The 16691-nt window shown below is 34.9% G+C and overlaps 1 protein-coding gene across 5 annotated transcripts in view; it reads left to right on the top strand.

Moving 5' to 3' along the window:
- The window catches only part of IL17RD (interleukin 17 receptor D), a 75646-nt gene that overhangs the window by 36911 nt on the left and 22044 nt on the right, over positions 1 to 16691 (top strand). For 4 of the 5 annotated variants that reach the window (XM_029996248.2, XM_029996247.2, XM_029996252.2 and 1 more), the window contains exon 2: positions 14834 to 14891. Coding sequence is in view for 1 of the 5 variants with exons in the window: in XM_029996247.2 (XP_029852107.1) it covers positions 14834 to 14891 (58 nt within the window). In the remaining 4 variants the exon portion in view is untranslated. Of the gene's footprint in view, positions 1 to 12429; positions 12460 to 14833; positions 14892 to 16691 lie in introns of those variants that run through there. The other variant, XM_029996249.2, reaches the window with a different exon arrangement.

Here is a 16691-nt window from a genome sequence, read left to right as displayed (position 1 = left end):
AATTTAATTTTATAATCTGTGTATTTAAATGCTTAAGCTCTTAGAACTTAGGTTGCAGTTCTGGCTTCTTAAGTAAGATGACTACTAGAAAGAAACTTGTTCATGGTATTGACTTCCTGTATAGAGACTTTTTTGTTAGAAGTGATTGTTTCCTACAGAAAAAGATCAATTAGTTTGTGTCACTTTAAAAATAAGAGGTTAAAAAATTATTGTAAATGCTTTTTCAAGTATTTTTAAATTCAAAAGAATTTTTTTCATAATTTGATCAAAGTCGCATAACCTGTGGCTCTGTTTTTGTTACACATGCTGATGGTCTGTGGATAACATTACATTTTTTCAGCATGAAACTGAACACTTCAAATCCCTAAAGCAGTCTCAAATTTATGGTTAATAAAAGAATTTATTGTACTGGATGTCATCTGTTGTATCACTCTGGGAACAGAAACTGGCAGTGAGTGGACAGGAAATATTTCCATTTCAAATCGCTTCAATCTTACGGTCTAGGGCGAAAGTGTCTGATTTCAGAAAAATCACTGTGAATATCGATGTAATAGAAGTATTTTATTTAAGAAGAGTATAATCTTTTTCAAACTTTTCTTTTTGCTTTATAGTATTTTATGTAAAGATACTACTTACTTTATTTCTCATACTTTCTGTATTTCAATATTGATCCCTTAACCTTTTCAAGGCAGAAGGAATAGTAGTAGTTTATTTTCAGGTAAATATCTGTACATGCCAAGCAAACAGCAATTTGATGAGTTACTGTACGATGGCCAAACTGCTTCAAAGTCTCAGACCTTTGTATTTGTAATGGGTTGGTTTTTTAAGAGTGTGAACTCCTGTGTGATGATTAGGTTCTAGCTTAATGGATTTCTTCAAATTGAATCCTTTTCAAATGTATTATAAAGTGTGAGATCCATGGATTGTAACTTTATTAATAGAACTTCAAGCAGTCAGATTGAAGTTTCTGTATATTTTTCATGTGTTAAGTGGTACTTGAATAGCTCTATATTTTGAAGTGTTTAAAGCATTTCAAATAATTATACATTTTAAATGGATGTGTTTGTCTAAGGGACATTATAATTGGTGGAAAAAAGTTCTACATTTTTATCTTCAGCATGTATTAACATCCTGAAATACTCAATTTTTCGTTTTCATACTGTTGTGCATTAATATGTGGTTATAAAAGTTTGGAACCAATTGTGTATTTCTTTCTTTAAAAGATATGTAGCAGAGGCAGAAGTGTTAATTTTTTTTTACAGATACTGTATAAGACTGATTAAAATTCATTTAATGAAAGGTGGGTGTCATTTAATGAAAGATGTGTTTAATTTTTTCAGTGCAAACCAGCTTATCGGCATTACTGTGAGGAAAATTATGTGAGAAGAGCATATGAGAAGAAAATTGTACCATGTAGTGGCCATGTGAACACTAAATCTGGCTGATAATTTTCATTTGAGTTCTTCCATTTTCAACTAATTAATTATATTTTATTTTATGCTTTGAGTAAGTTAGAGATGGAAGGAAAAAGGAATTCATGGTAGTGTTCAAAAGGAAATAATAAAAGTCTAGTATGGTTGCTTTCCTTCTGGGAGTGTGTATACCTGGATGTGGCACGGGTGTATTTGTAAACAGAGAAAACTGTTCTGAAGCTTTTTATTGATTGTTTTACAGAACATGGGTAAGCAGTGAATTTGGTGTGTGTCATGACTTGGAGGATCTGGGCTGGAGTAATGAAGATCATCACGTTAGAGATTAAATAGGGTTCAGATAATACTTGCTATATTTGCTTGATGGATTTCTGTCCAATCATGGTAAAATTATTAAACAAAGCTAACTATTTACTTAAAAATCAAGAGAAAAGTTAATATACCCTGTCAATAAAATCAGAGCAGATGATTATTTTACCTGACTTGACACCCTGTTTCTGCTAGATTGTAATTCCATGTCTTGAACATCACCTTGTGGAAAGCTCAGCATATTGCCACTGTAAGTGTGACCTTTGTTCGTCCTTAAATGTTTTACACATTAACTTTGTATGGGTTTTTTTTTTTCCTAAGCCTCAGTAGATTATAATTTAGGTTTCAAATAATTCCTGTCAAATTTATATCAGCACTTATTAGCAGTTACCCTGATTATACTGTTATAATAACTTAACCTCATACCTTATTACTAATCAAAACAACTCAAGCAAATAATCCACAAATTATAATGTGGAAAACTGTGCATCTATTTTCTTTTATAGTCAAGCCTTAGCTTCTGTATATCAACTCTGCATCAAGTAAGTTATTTGGGTGTATGGGATTTTTTCTGTTTTGTGTTCCTGCAAAGCTGAAAAACAAGCCTTAATAGGGTCAAGATTTATTACTTTACTTGGGCAGTTTGGAAAAGTTTTATTATCTGAGGTGTAGACTAAAAGAATAATTAAATCTGTATGTAAAACAAAAGCATTCCTCTTTTAAAGAGAGGAAAAGTTTAAACTATGGATTTGTTGTAAAACTTATTAGTTACTATGAATATCACCAAAGGACACGAACTGAAATCTGCATCTCATTATGCTGAGTGTGTGGTGTGTCTATGTACACAGTCTAAATGGAACTCCTTGCTCTGAGTACTTTGCTATCTGAAATTATTTCATAGACAACTGGAGGAAGAGAAATTCTGTTATCCCATTTTACAGATGAGAGGCTAAGGCACAAAAGGTGTTAAATGGCTTCCTCAAAGTTGTTGATAGAGGGTATGGATAAAGCAGGAAATGAATCTGTTCCCTGAGTCTCTGAGCAGGGAGAAATCACAAGATGATTCTTCTGTTCAAAATACAATGCAAAAGGTGTTTGTGTGTTTTAATGGTCAGTCCTTCATGTCTATGGCGTTTCATAGAAAATTGGTTGAGAAGGAAAGTGAGATTGAGAATCTTTTTTCAATCTAAAGGCTTTAGGAATGTCACTGTCCTCCTTACGTGTATGTGCAACACCACAGGAACATGCTGGTCTATGACTGGACATTATAAAATATGCCATAGTGATAATCACTTACAGCCTCTTGCATACTGGCACCTAGCCTAGCTTGACCTTTCAGGTGTTACTGCAATAGAAATGCTATGTAAGAAAATACACGTATTTGCTGATTTTTTTTTTTTCACTTGAACAGCTGATGTGTTTGATACAGTATTCTAAAATGATTTTTTATTACTGGCAATTTTAGTGAGGTAGGTGAAAATACAGTTTAGGATATCCTCTCTTTGGGTTCCTTTCACTTGTAAGGACTTAGTGTGGAATGAGTCTGGATCTTATTGGTGCTGATTGTGTGGAAACCAGAGGAATTTCTTTAGAGCAGCACAGCAATGGTATTTTTCCTGAGGCTAAATGCACTTTGTACCGTTCCTGCATCTTGTCAGAGTAGGCCATGAGAGGGTAGACCCATATGCCAAGCCTGTGTTTGTGCATCAGGCATTTGATTTTAGGGTTCCTCCTATTTTTCCCAAGGTGTGATTTCCTTTTATTACTTATTAGTGAGTATGGACATTCATCGTTTAAACGAAAGCTGCTTTGACTGAAAAATGTTACCAAGATGTAGGTTTTCTTTGCCATAGGTTTTTTTTAATTGGATAATCCAATTTTAAGCAATAATACAAAACCAAAAAGTGCTCCAAAGTTCTAGGAACTGGCTAAGAACAATCCTTCATGAGAAAGATTTAGAATGAAAATATTCCAAAAGCTTAAATGGTAGTTAAGCAAATGGCACCAGTGAAATAATTTAAAGCCCAAGCAGGTTGTGATACAGTTTGTATCAGTGTTTTAGCAGATACCACAGTTCATGTCAAATAGTGTATTAATTAGTATAAAAATTGCAGTTATGAACTAGCCACGTGCTGTACAGATAGAATGTGTAACCTTTGCTTTGGCCTACTTTCAAAAGCACTTAACATGAAATACGTAGGAAAAATGCATCTCTTAAACTGTTTTACTTGTTCAAGTGTGTTATAAAGTGTGATATCCATAGGGTGTGACTTTTATTAGTGGAAACTGAATGCAGTCAGACTGGAGTTTCAATACTATTTCAAACTTTAAATCTCTATTTTAAAAACTGTATTTAGGTTCCCTTTTTTAGTAGTTAAAGACCTCATGGGACTTGATAGCACATAATGCCTGAAGAGATTGCCAGTACAGATAGACTTAAAACACACATTTCCTTGATTTTTTTCCAACAGTAAGATTTAGCAATACTTAATGCTTTTCAAATCCAAGTACTGAAGAGAGATGAGCACACAGGAATATTTGAATGTGTTCTGTCTTCATCCTTTTTTTCATTGTGAAAAGCCTCAACAATCTTGATGGCAGAAGCTATTCTGTATGAAGAGATGGTTGAATACACTTAGGGACAAAATACATGGATTTGCGGAGTGTGAAAATCAAAACCGTAGGAGAAGAAAGTCAGCCTTGATGATCAGGTGAATTCTGAGGTAAACTTAATTCAAGACTGGAGGTTCTCAGAAACATTCTCAAGAACGTCTCCACGGAAAGCTGTATTTTGGATGGTTTTATTGTGTTGTGTTCAAATTCCTGGTGTTGATGATCGTTTGGTGGAACTTTTCCTACTTAGATGGCTGTAAGTGGGGAAGCTCCAGTATGCTTGCAGAGAGGGGCTGGTATAGTTGGAATATTTGACTACTATTTCTTCCAAGTATCCTTCAGGTGGACCAGAAGTGTTTGTGCAGCTTTGTGTATATTTCTGACACATTCCAAATGGAGTTTTTTTGGCTGCAAATATGATGGCTGTACTTCATAGAGGGTAACCAGGAGTGTATAAATTCCCTGGCAGTTGAAGCTTTAAATCTGTATCTGCCTGTGTCTCTGAAGTTCAACCATGTGGATCATCAGTAAATAGTAAGCACTGGACCTTCTAATCCTCACTGCTGATTGTATTACTGCTTAAGCTGTGGGAGTAATTTTCATCTTCCCTGTGGACCAGGACTAGATGGAGGCTCTAAAACAAAATTTATTTGCTAAAAGCACATAGTTCAGCAGTAAGAATCTCTGCTGCATGCTTGTCTCAGGGAGGTGGGAGTAACAATGGGTAGCAGTGAAGGAACCAAAGCCCATAGCTTTAACACCGTTAGAAGGAAGGGCAACATAACTGAGACTTGTTTCTAACTCTGCAGGAAGCCAGCTTATGCAGCTTGTCCATTAACTTTGTGAAAGGAAGAAAGGGAGGAATACTTGATTGCTTCCTAGGGGCAGATATATAGGGAAAGGTAATTTATTTTATTAGCATAGTTGATGCACAAGAACTTTTCTTCGAACCAAAAAGTATTTTTAGCCATTGTGTTTGACATAATGGTCCCTCTGTTTTTGCTGGTGTTTTGTTTTTTTTTTTTTTTCCAATCCAGATTAAAAAAGTCTGATACAGTCATCATGCCAGTCTGTTCTGAAACTATAGCAATCTGCCCCTCACTTTTGATGAGGGGATTGTATAACATGGCTGTATATGGAATAAATGTGGTGCTTCTTGGTATGTTATTCTTATGTCGCTCATGATATTGAACTTAATTTGAAAGATACCTTTGCATTGATACTGAGTAGATGCCTATCATGTTTGAAGTCCCAGCTTCTCATTGCCTGAGCCTTTTTAAGTTATGTAGCTCACAAGGATGGCAACTTTGGGAAGAGATGCTTGATGCTTGTATCATTTTAAAGAACGTTGGTTTTTTGTTTTTTTTTTTTTTTTTTTTACTTCATCTCCTGCAAAAACATGTTTCATGTGAGGTATTAAAAATACTGTTGGGGGAATGGTGAAAGATTCTTTAAAGCTGGAACACGGGATTTTGGCAAGCAAATAATTGATTGTCCCTGGAACTGAACCATACTGCTTACGAATTCTCAGTTTTAAAATCTTATGGATGAGTACAGTTGTGTTTCTAAATCCCTAAGAATAGGTTTTTATGTCCAAAATAATTGCATTACTTCAAAGGGAGGGATTAAGATGGAACAATCCCAAATCCTGTCTACTTTAAAAGTTTTATGAGTTCTGTGGCACTCTAATCAGTAAAGTGGAGTTATTGCTAAATTACCTTGCCTCCATATCCTCCAAAACCAAAACTTTGGTCTGTTTACATGTTGGTTCTACAAAGCCAATGTGCATTAGTTTCCTTTACATTCATGAGCTCCTGTGAATATGTAGTACTTTCCTTAGTTGTCCCTCTATGTTTCATTCATGTAAGTAAGAATTAAAATTAAGTTTCTAAGAATATGCATTTCATATTTTCTGACTGTAAAGCTCTTAAAGAATTTCAGTGACTTTCAGATAATACAGGAGAAGGATTAGGATTGGGGAAGATACTGTCTGAATATGCACAAAATAAAATATATGTGCTATGTCCAATTTTTCACATTCCAGCCTTTATGTGATGTTCTGCTCTAAAGATTTCCTTGCAAGCAGCTGTTCTTACCATTTTCAAAAGTTACAGATCGGGTAAACTCACCCTGTACTGCAAATGGAGTATCTCCAGTCTGCTTGCTCTAAGTTTGTTTGCAATGAAAATCTCCAAAAATGCAGTAAATTTCAGATTAGAATTTTTTAGGTAGAACAGTTATGAATAAAGCAGTTAATCCACATTTGATGACAGTTTCCCTCAGAATTCTTAGGGGGGTTTTGTGTGCACTTTGGTATTAGATTGAGAAGCCAAGAGCAAAAAAACCCACCCTGAAATAGTTGTAACTCTGAATTGTGTTCTGGCTGAAGCTTAAAACTGAACCTACGAAGTCAGTCCTAGTTGCTTTTACAGCTTTTCTGTTTCTTTGGATGAAACCTGGGATCAAACAAAGAGCTCGTGCTAGGAGTTTCCAATTTGAAAGGTAGGAATCTGGCAGCAGAACATTATTAGTGAACCATTTATGATTTTGGAAATAAGTTCCTTTAGTTGTTCTCCAGGTGCCATTGCATATGCTCAGCTTTAAAGGAAAAAGGTTTCTTTTTGGATCTGGCTGGCTTGCCAAGTACTTACTGATTTAGTAGAAGCAGCAAACCTTTATGTGCATAAAATCTTGAAAGATACAATTTGTAGCTCTAAAGTATTGTTCTTACTTGCTTTCCTTTTTCCCTGATGCCCTCTCCTCTGAAAGCTACATCATTTCTTAATGTGGTAAGCAAAATGAATGAATGAATATATCCATATGTATTATATACATATTAATGTAAACAACATATATTCATTGTTCTCTCAAGCTTCAGTCACCTCTTGATACCTTTTCTTGATTGTCTTCTAACTCTCTTTGAACATCTTTGAGAGAAAGACTGTGCTTCTCAGCTTATGGCTCTGCATGTTTGCACATTAAGTGGACAGTCAATTAAATGAATGAAAATATATGGTTTAGTTGTTTCCTAGACAGGTTAGTTTAGAAGTGCTTGGGCGTAAGCTAAAATTCAGTGCCTGTGCAATTGTTCCTCTAAGTGTGGGACCTTGTAGGCTTATTGAAGTTGTAGATAACATCCCACCATAAGAAGAAATATATTCTTTAATTTGAGTGGAATAATTAGCTAGCTTGTTCATCTTACAGTTGTGTTGTATGTTAAGCAGTAAGCATGCATAACAGGCTTCATTAATTTCTCCTCCTCCATTATTTCAGTTGTAAATTACTCTATTTATTTGTTGTTTATAGCACAAGTCAGTGTTTCTCAAACTAATTTGTCTTGGGTTCCTCTAAAAACAACTTTACCGTTTCCACCACCCTTCCTTTGCAGTCACAGTCACCATTCGTGCACCTGTCTTGGCATTGCTTTTCTTCCCCCTCCCCTTCCCAAACACCTCGTCTTTTCTCCAACTCTCCTGCCAGGGGTCATGTCCCAGAGTTAAGAGAACGCTGGTTTAACTACACACTTTTGGCTTTTGTCCAAATATCCTTATACTAGCAGGTTTCAGTAAAGTTTGTGGGAAATGTGCATTGTTTGAAAATATTTATTCTGTTGATTTTTAGGGGGCTCTTTGTTTGGTTTTTTAGACGGCTTTTAATTTACCAAACATTATTCACACAAGGAAGTTGGAAAAAAATTGTGACAGGGCAAACTACAGAAAACTGCTTAGGCAAACTTGCAAATTGCATGAGAGAAATAAGAGCTGGTACCCTTTTTCTTCCATGCTTTGCTGCATTGAATTCCTGGGTTTGACTCGGAGACTTCAGATTTTCACAGTAGGTGGCAAACAGTATAGATTAAACTTGCTTCTATTGTTGTTAAATTGTGGCTTTCAGGACTGTCTGTTCCTTAAAGTAAACAAGTTGACATACATTCAGTGAACAGCTGTGTGAAGCCATGTTGCATACTGAAGAGTCATGCTGTAAATACTTTCTGTAGTATTTCTTCATTACAATGATTTCTTACCTCTCTGTCAGACTGACTAATGTGTAAGGTAATCTTCCACATTGCCTTTTTTAAATAGAAACTAAAATAGCTGGGAATGAGGCATAATGAAAAGGCATTTCTACTGGGTTTTTTTTGTTTGTTTTTATTAGGTTTTTTTGTTTGTTTTTTTTTTTAGATAGGATACACTGCAATTCATGATCTTCAATCAGCATGTTTGACCCCCAAAATCTGAAAAGACCCCCATGGAGCTAGCTGGCATACAAGTATACATGCATACATTTAAGGACAGGATTTAAGTCAGCAGCTGTTCAATTCAATATCCTTTCATGACAGGAGGAACTTGAGAAAACCATGTCTAGTTGAAATGGCAGAAGAATTTGTTCAGACGAAATGTAATTACCTATGTGGGAAGTCAACCATGAAACCATGGATAATGTCGTCATTTTGTGAAAAAATGAGATATTTAATGATCACAAAAGGTCAGGACAATTCTTATACAAATGGGGTATGAGTTCCTTGTGTTTGGTTTAGGAAAGTAAGTTTTACACGTTTTGTCTCCCAGATTCTTATGTAAAGTAGTTTGTTGTTGATGATGATTCACCTGGATTATAACGCACAGTGTCTGGGCCATCTATACAGTACTGGTTTTGAATTTTTGACTTCTTAGAAGATTTTGACTGCTGCTTAAGTTAGAACATTTTTTTTAAAAAGGCTAGTATGGATGCTTCATAATGTTTTTCCAAGTTACAGGGCTTAAATTGGGGTAATAAGCTGTATTCTGGGAGATGGAGAAGGAATATGCTAAATGTGAACGTGCCTGACAGTTTTAAACAAAGGGAAGTGTATTGTGCCTGCCTCAGGTCACCAGGCATCTACTTACTCCCTGGAAGGCTGAGCTGTGCTGAGAAAGTCAAAGCATTAAGTATGTTCACATGAAACAAAGGTTCTTCCAGTTCAGAGGAAGGGCCTAATTGATCTACCAGGCAACCTAATACTCTGTCTGAAAGGGACAATTGTGTAAAAGTAATGTGCTAACAACACCTGGAGATTGACCATTGAATTTTCACAAATAAGGTAGAAGAAAAATTGGGATCCTTGAACATGTCAGACTGCTCTTGACAAGGATGTGTTGGGGAAGAATCAGCTAACCAGCTTGTATAACAAGAGGATAACCAGGGGTTGGATGAATCATGAAGTTCCTTCATGCTCAAAAATGATGGTTTTCTTCCTCCCCAATACATATTTTATAGTGAAGTAAAACCAGTGCTTTATCTTTCATATCTCAGGCCAAATTCAAGATGCAATGCCATGAAGACACATTCAGCTCCTCTGTGGCTGAATTTACGTGCAGTGGCTCTAAAGATGAAGCAGTGAAAAAGTAAATAAATAACAACAAAGAACCAAACAAAATCTGGTCATTTCTTGTAAATCATTATGTTGCTTACATAAGAAGAAACACAAAAGATACCAACTTATTAAAAGAGCTTTAAAGAAATGTTTTTAAGAATCTAGTTCCCTGTTTCAAATATGAAATAGGTACAGAGAAGGCTATTGCTCCTTGAATTCACTTTTATTAAAACTTACTTCTGCAGTGTCACTGAGATGTTTCTTTAAAATGTTTTTCCCATAATTTGTGCATGCAGTGCAGGAACATAAATATGTATATATAAAGCCAAATCTGAACAAAATTTATGTTTGGAATTGTCAGTTACACCAAGGATATAGTAGTAACAGTACAAACCCATCCACCCAGGGTTTAGAATTCATTCTGCAGTCAATGGAGTACACAGAAGTTATATAGCAAACATTAGCATGGATTATGTATTTTGTTATATTTTGTTGGAAGCAATCCAAAATGCAGGCGTATAAACAGTACAGATAATTAATCTTTTTACTGATGATTGTAGAAACAGAAAATACTTTAACTTGGTTGAAAGCATCAAGAAAGCTTTAAAACGAAAAGAGCAGATGTCAAATATAAAGCTTTTAGTTTACTGAGCGGTGAGTATGATAAACATTGATTATTCATCTTGATGTTAGAGTTCAAAAACAATTGTCCCTTCAGTTTGCCTCATGGGAGCATGAAATTAGGACCATGTGTGCATTGATTAACAACATATGAAAGATGAATCATGATTACTGTTTTGGTCTGGTGCACAAGGCTATGCTTGAGGGGTAGTGATTTCCTAACTCCTTTAACAGATCTCTGTAATTAGTGCTAGCATCTATCTCTGTTTCCTAGTATTGATGTTAAAGTGGCTGCCTGACAGTGCCTATTCATATGCATAAATTGCCTTTATTGAAAGAAAGAGTGTTTGCTCAACAGAAGTTGAATGTTGAGTGTATTTCAATAGTATTTGTAAAAATGGTTATTCATAGGACAATTCTGAGATCACCAATGCCATCTCTGGCAGGAATTGTCAAATATAAAAAATAGATGTTACTTTCAAATATGAAACAGTATATGTTCTAGATTAAAAGGAAGAGAGGAAGTTCAACAATAAAAATCAAGCAGATTTTTTTTGTTTCTTTCTGTTGTATTTAACTTATGCCTCTGATGGCGGGCATTAGTTAAATTTAACTTTTTTTGGAGGCACAGTTAGTTCATGTGGCTAAATTTTCATTTAAGCTTTATTTCTGGAAATGTAATTCTAACTTTGTTCCTCTCTGGCATAGTAATGGGTAAAAAGAGTTTTTTTAAGTGCATTTCATTAATAAGTTGTTACCATAAATGAAGTGTAGGTATTAGAAAAATATAAACAAACAAAAATACAGGTTAACTTCATGTAATAGTCTTTGACTGTTATTAATACTTGTGCTCTTTCATGTTGAAAGGTGAATATTTAAATAAAATTAAATGTCTGCACATGCCTTGAACATCCAAATTAGGTATTCATTCTTCAGGAGATTATATGTATTAGTGTTATTCAGAACTGTGCTGATTTAAGATATCTTAGGATCTTAACCTTAACTGTCCAAGTTGTTCATATGGATTGAGGAACAGATCGAGCATTGATCTCTGTGATTTGAGGTATGTGATATGTGATGGAAATTCTTTCTGGCTTGCTTGCCCAATGTAGATGCAGGATTTGGATCTTAGTTTATCATGTTTTCTGCGGAGTTCTGTGCTTTGAGCTCACATAATATGAGATTTAATGTTGTTATGGATAAACCACCTCCCCCCTTTCCCCCTTCCCTGCTTTTTTACAAACAAGGTTATTGGTAATCTAATCTGTATCCCTTTCAACTTTGATTATCTCTTTAAAGACCAGTGGTCTATAGCTCTTCATAAAAGATGTTTTGGCTGTTTTCTTTCCTACGTATTCCTTCTCAGTCGGTGTGTATAAACGTATGTGGACCAAAGGGATTTTATAGACAAAGCTTCAGGCAATGGAGACTTGCTTTCTAGTAAAGTTCAGAATTAAAAGCTTCGTGTAAATTCACAAATGTTTGTGGTTAATTAACTAAGAATGTGGAGCCCTAAGGCCACAGCATTAGTATTTATAGTTTTAAAGAAAGATGCTCTAAACAAGCTGTCTTAGCTATAAGCCATTTAAATAGCACAATTACTTTATGGCTTAAATACAAGGATGCTTCCTGGAAGAATATATTTTTAAACTCACAGCAGTAAGTACTTGGAGGATTAATACCAAAGTTTAGCATGATCAAATTATCTGACTAGGTTACATGTTTTTACTCATATGACAATTAGCTAGTTCAGCACTTTAAAGTGACCCTAATTCTCACCCAAATTACTGCAGCCTTTTTTTGAACCTTTTATACACTTGGGAGCAAAGTTTTACAACCTGTAAGTGCTGCTTAAGTTCAGCGGAGTTTGGCTTATGTTATGTTTACCTTTTGCATCTACTTTATTAATGATTGTGGTATATTGATTTATACTTCTACTGTTACATATTTTGTGCTGTCACCATAATTCCAGTAGAAATGCAATTAAAGGTGCAGTAAAAAGCATTTATTTTTTTTTTAAATACAGGATATAAAAGATCCTGTCTAAAGAATTAAAATATTTGTGCTTGTTTTCACTGGGCTTTGGTGAAATTTGTCTCAAAACTTCAGCTCTAGGAGACAAAAGGAAGACAGGTAACAATTAATTTGATGGTTTATCTGTCTTTATTTATAAATATGAAAAGTCAATAGGTTTTTTTTGCGTATTGTATCAAACATAATGTCTTTGCTTTGCTGTAGTACTGAGTTAAAGTGAGATTTTATATAGCTTAAGAGAAACAGAAAATGAGTTGGAGTAGAACAAATATTAATAGAAAAGTTAAGACTGAAAAAAAATTTACGCCTTCCTGTTTCAGGAAACCTTTTTGTATAACAGCTTGTTTAATGCCAAACTAAATCAAAGTTAAACAAATGAAAAGCCACCTAAGAAGAAAGTGAGATTACAAATTTCACTTTTAACAGTACTATCAAGATCTGCTTTGCTTTCATTCTTTATGTAGTATTTTAGGGTTTGTGGGGGTTTTTTTTTAAGGTAACTTAACTCATACCTTGTTTTTCTCTCTAAACACCTGTGTCTGACTATGAAGTGAGATGCAGTGAATGTTTACATGTGATCGTGACAACATCTAATTAATGTTGGAGTTCTTTCTGTCCTTTACAATGTAGCTGTAAACCCAGATATAATTCCATGTAAATGGCTCATATTTTTTGTAAAGATAATGGTAAATATGATGTTATTTGCCTTTCAGGGAGTGATATTACTCCATAAGAATCAGTGTTATGGTTTTCTACTTTGTGTCTAGTAAGGGTGAGGGTGATGCTATGTTTTGCGTTCCAAAAACAATTTCAGTGCTTTCTGAAGAGTAAGGTATTGCTGTCTCTGAAGTCCAAGGTTCTTTTGTGTACGTATAGAAGAGACACCAGACGCACCAGCTTGCGTATGTGTCTGGATTCCTCCCTGGGAGAGCAATGGACTAGTTCTCCTGTTGGTCCTCAGTTTCTGTGACACTCAGCAAGGGTGGCAATATCTGTTTTAATAGTATTTGATAATAGGAAAGTGTGTCTGATGTAGCATAATGGATTTCTATGATATGCACTTCTGCTGGAAAAGTTAAGGGATATAATTATCTCAATTATTCCAGTTGGAAAATCCACTGTTTCATTTGTTCTCCTTTAACTATTTGTTGATTTTAGCTAATAATCAATGGGAAGATCGAAATATAAATTCTCCATCTGTGTTTTTGTCTAATTACGCTCTTCTTGGCCAGAATTTCTTCAGAATATTTACAATACATGGTAAAATGATTTGGGCCTCTATATGGGGACCTCTCACATAAATACATACAACAGGAAAGTAATCCAGCGTATAAACTGCGTAAGACTCAAAGCACATGGAAGTATAAATTCCACAAGAATGGTATCAGGCACAGAAACATAAATTACATATAAATATATCTGTATAAAATAATTTAATGAAGGGTAGGTGTGGGCACATATCTAGACACTGGACATTGATACTCTCTCCGTAGTAAGAGTTTCTCCCATATACAATTCAGACACACTGATGAACCAGGCCATAGGTTTTGTGTCCTGGCTTATCATACCTCAGCTTATGTTAAGCTTTGAATTCTGTGTAGTTCTTGTGAGCATTGAATAATATTAGACTTAAAAAAAAGAAAGGATGACTTGATTGTAGATGAATTCTGAGTGCTGAAAATTTGGTGGGTTAGTTTGCCCAACTGACAAATAGGTAGTAGAGTCCTTTAGCCACCTGTTCTGAGGTAGTTAATGGGATGAGGAGTGTCTGGAAGGTGATGAGTGCTCTTTCATCAGTTCTTCTACTGTTTTGCTCCTACCTTTAATTTCTTTCCTGCAACTGACCTTCACCAAGAAAATAGAGCTGAAGTGCTATGACCACAGTGCTTAGCAGTGACTTTCCTTCTTCTGTCTGTTAGAACTTCTTATACTCTTTTTCACGACTGTGGAATTGAGATCAGCTTTTTCAGACTGACATTCTTCTCTCTTCTTTCTCTCTTCTCTTCTTTTACATTGTGTTTGCCCTGGGGAACCCAATTTGATTTGTCATTAATCCTCGATTAATAGGTGTGGTTTTTTTATGGGCATGATAAACCTATATGGTCGAAGTTGAGAATGTCACATAACCTTCTTCCAAAAATAAGCTTCTATGATTCACATCTACTGGGCAAGGTTTACTACCGAAGTCACAATTTCATGTCTTCATGCAAATATTGTATTTGGACTTTCATTTCTCTTTGTTTTCACTTCTTTGAGTATTACATTTGGAAAGTTGATGACAGGTGAGTGCATGCAGGTATATGCAATCTTTTCTGTCATTGCCTGTGTTCAGACTGATGGATGCTATGCCCAAACAGAAGGAAAGAAATCATGAATTCTATGATCCTGCAACAAACTATTTACAAAATAAAAATCTACGTAAGTTCAAAGTAGCTTGCTTTATTCAAATTATTTTCTTGATATTTCTCTACAGGGGCTGTCATCAGTCACCAAGAACAATGGACTACTCAATATCACCTTTAAATATGACAGTAAGTTGAAAATTTGCACTATATTCACAAAAATCACGGACTCCATCACAGTTGTCAATATATAGCAACATGTGTCTTAAAAATGGCTCTAAGAATAGCATGAGCTCTTTAGTATTGACATAATTTTAAAATCTAGATCTGTTTTTGCTGCGTCTGGTGGATCTTCTCCTTCCTGTGTTTCACTGATAATAAAATGAATTAATAATTTGTAGTAGTTTCACTTTCAGATTGATGTACATCATCTGCCCAGTATTTGGCTGGAAAATTATAGAGGATGATTTTATTCTGTGAAAGAATGTAGCCATTGAAAGGTTCACTACACACAAAGTCATAAGAAAGGATTATTTCAAGCTTTATACATCTTTGATGTGTAATTTTTGAGGAAAGTGGTGTAAAGTGTCTCAAGGTAGAAAACGTGTAGTTTGTATTTGAATATATTAAAAATGTGTCTTTGCAAGAATTAATATTGAATATGAATATTGAAGATGAGTAGAATCTCTTCATCTAGTTGAAGTAGTTGGAACTTTTCGTTAGCTGCAGAGTTAAAGGACGAGGTTAGTGGAAAACTACTGTTTACGTTTTCAGTGAAGACAGATGGTTTTAGTCCTGTAGCAGATGTGGTCTGTTTTGCAGCTAAACTAAGAAGAAAGTAATCTCTAGCATAATAACAGTAATAAGCAGGTTGCAGCAATAATACTTCAAACCTCTTCAAACGTCTGCTAAATAGCTGTATCTTTTTGTTTTCATTTTTTAAAGGTTTTTGTCATCTATGTTGTCTAGTCAGTAAAGTATGGCTATTGACTACATTGGGAATTTATCCTTATTTGGCAGTTAGTGGCCATCATCAATATCAACTCAATGTACAGTCAAGAGAAGGTCCTAATTTACAGCACTAATGATTGTATTAATGCCAGTGCAAGTTACAGGTTGGGTTTTTTGCCTACCCAAAGAAATTAGATACTGAATGTGGGTATAATTTCATCATTGAGAGCATGTATCAGGAAACCTAACAATAGTGCTTTTGTTTCATTCTGATCATCTTTTTGCTCCTCTATTTTTACGTTAATTTCTGAATTTGCAATCCTTCACTGTGAATTTTTTTAAATCTAATTTGATGTTAATATTTAAAATGAGCAAAATTTAAGTATGTCAGATTGTACAAAAGGTAAGTGGTCACTACGAAAGACTTATGTTTTTTTAATCTACATAAAGAAAAACAGGAAATAATACCAGTCAGAACAGAGATCCCCACATATAGTTAACACAATGGAGTCTGTTTAAGTCCCCATATCTGTCATGTTTTTTCCATTAATTCTGGCACCAGGAACTGTGTTTAACCAATGACAAGTGTTAATTCAAAATTCTGCTGGCACTGCATGCTTCCTGGACAAAGGAGTTATTTGAGTTCTGCAGTACTAGAAAAAGAGTTCCCTGATATCAAGGCTAAAGAGTTTGTATAATATGGAAATACATACTTATCGTGAATAAGCCAGCACAAAAGAGAATTTGACTTGCTGGCTGGGACTTAAAGGCTTTTGTTTGTCACACAGCAACTCTAGCGAACTGTGTTTTATGTTGTTAAATCAGTTGGTTAGATTATTTATTCAGGTGAAGAACAAATGTTTGTATGTTTTAGTATTTTGATCTGTATTCAAGTAAAAGAAGTGGTTTCCTGAAAAGTGCAATTTTTCCCTTCTGTTTTCTTCCTAAATCTGTTGTTCTTTAAAAATGTAAATCAGTGACTCACAGTCAAACTTGAGACGTTTGTGCTATATTCCATTTTGGCAAATTGTCATTTGA

The sequence above is a fragment of the Aquila chrysaetos genome, chromosome 20 (genome assembly GCF_900496995.4).
Source record: "Aquila chrysaetos chrysaetos chromosome 20, bAquChr1.4, whole genome shotgun sequence".
In the NCBI taxonomy this organism is placed as follows: domain Eukaryota; kingdom Metazoa; phylum Chordata; class Aves; order Accipitriformes; family Accipitridae; genus Aquila; species Aquila chrysaetos.
The sequence above is the reverse complement of the archived record's forward strand: the minus strand, read 5'-3'. Positions and strand labels throughout refer to the sequence as shown.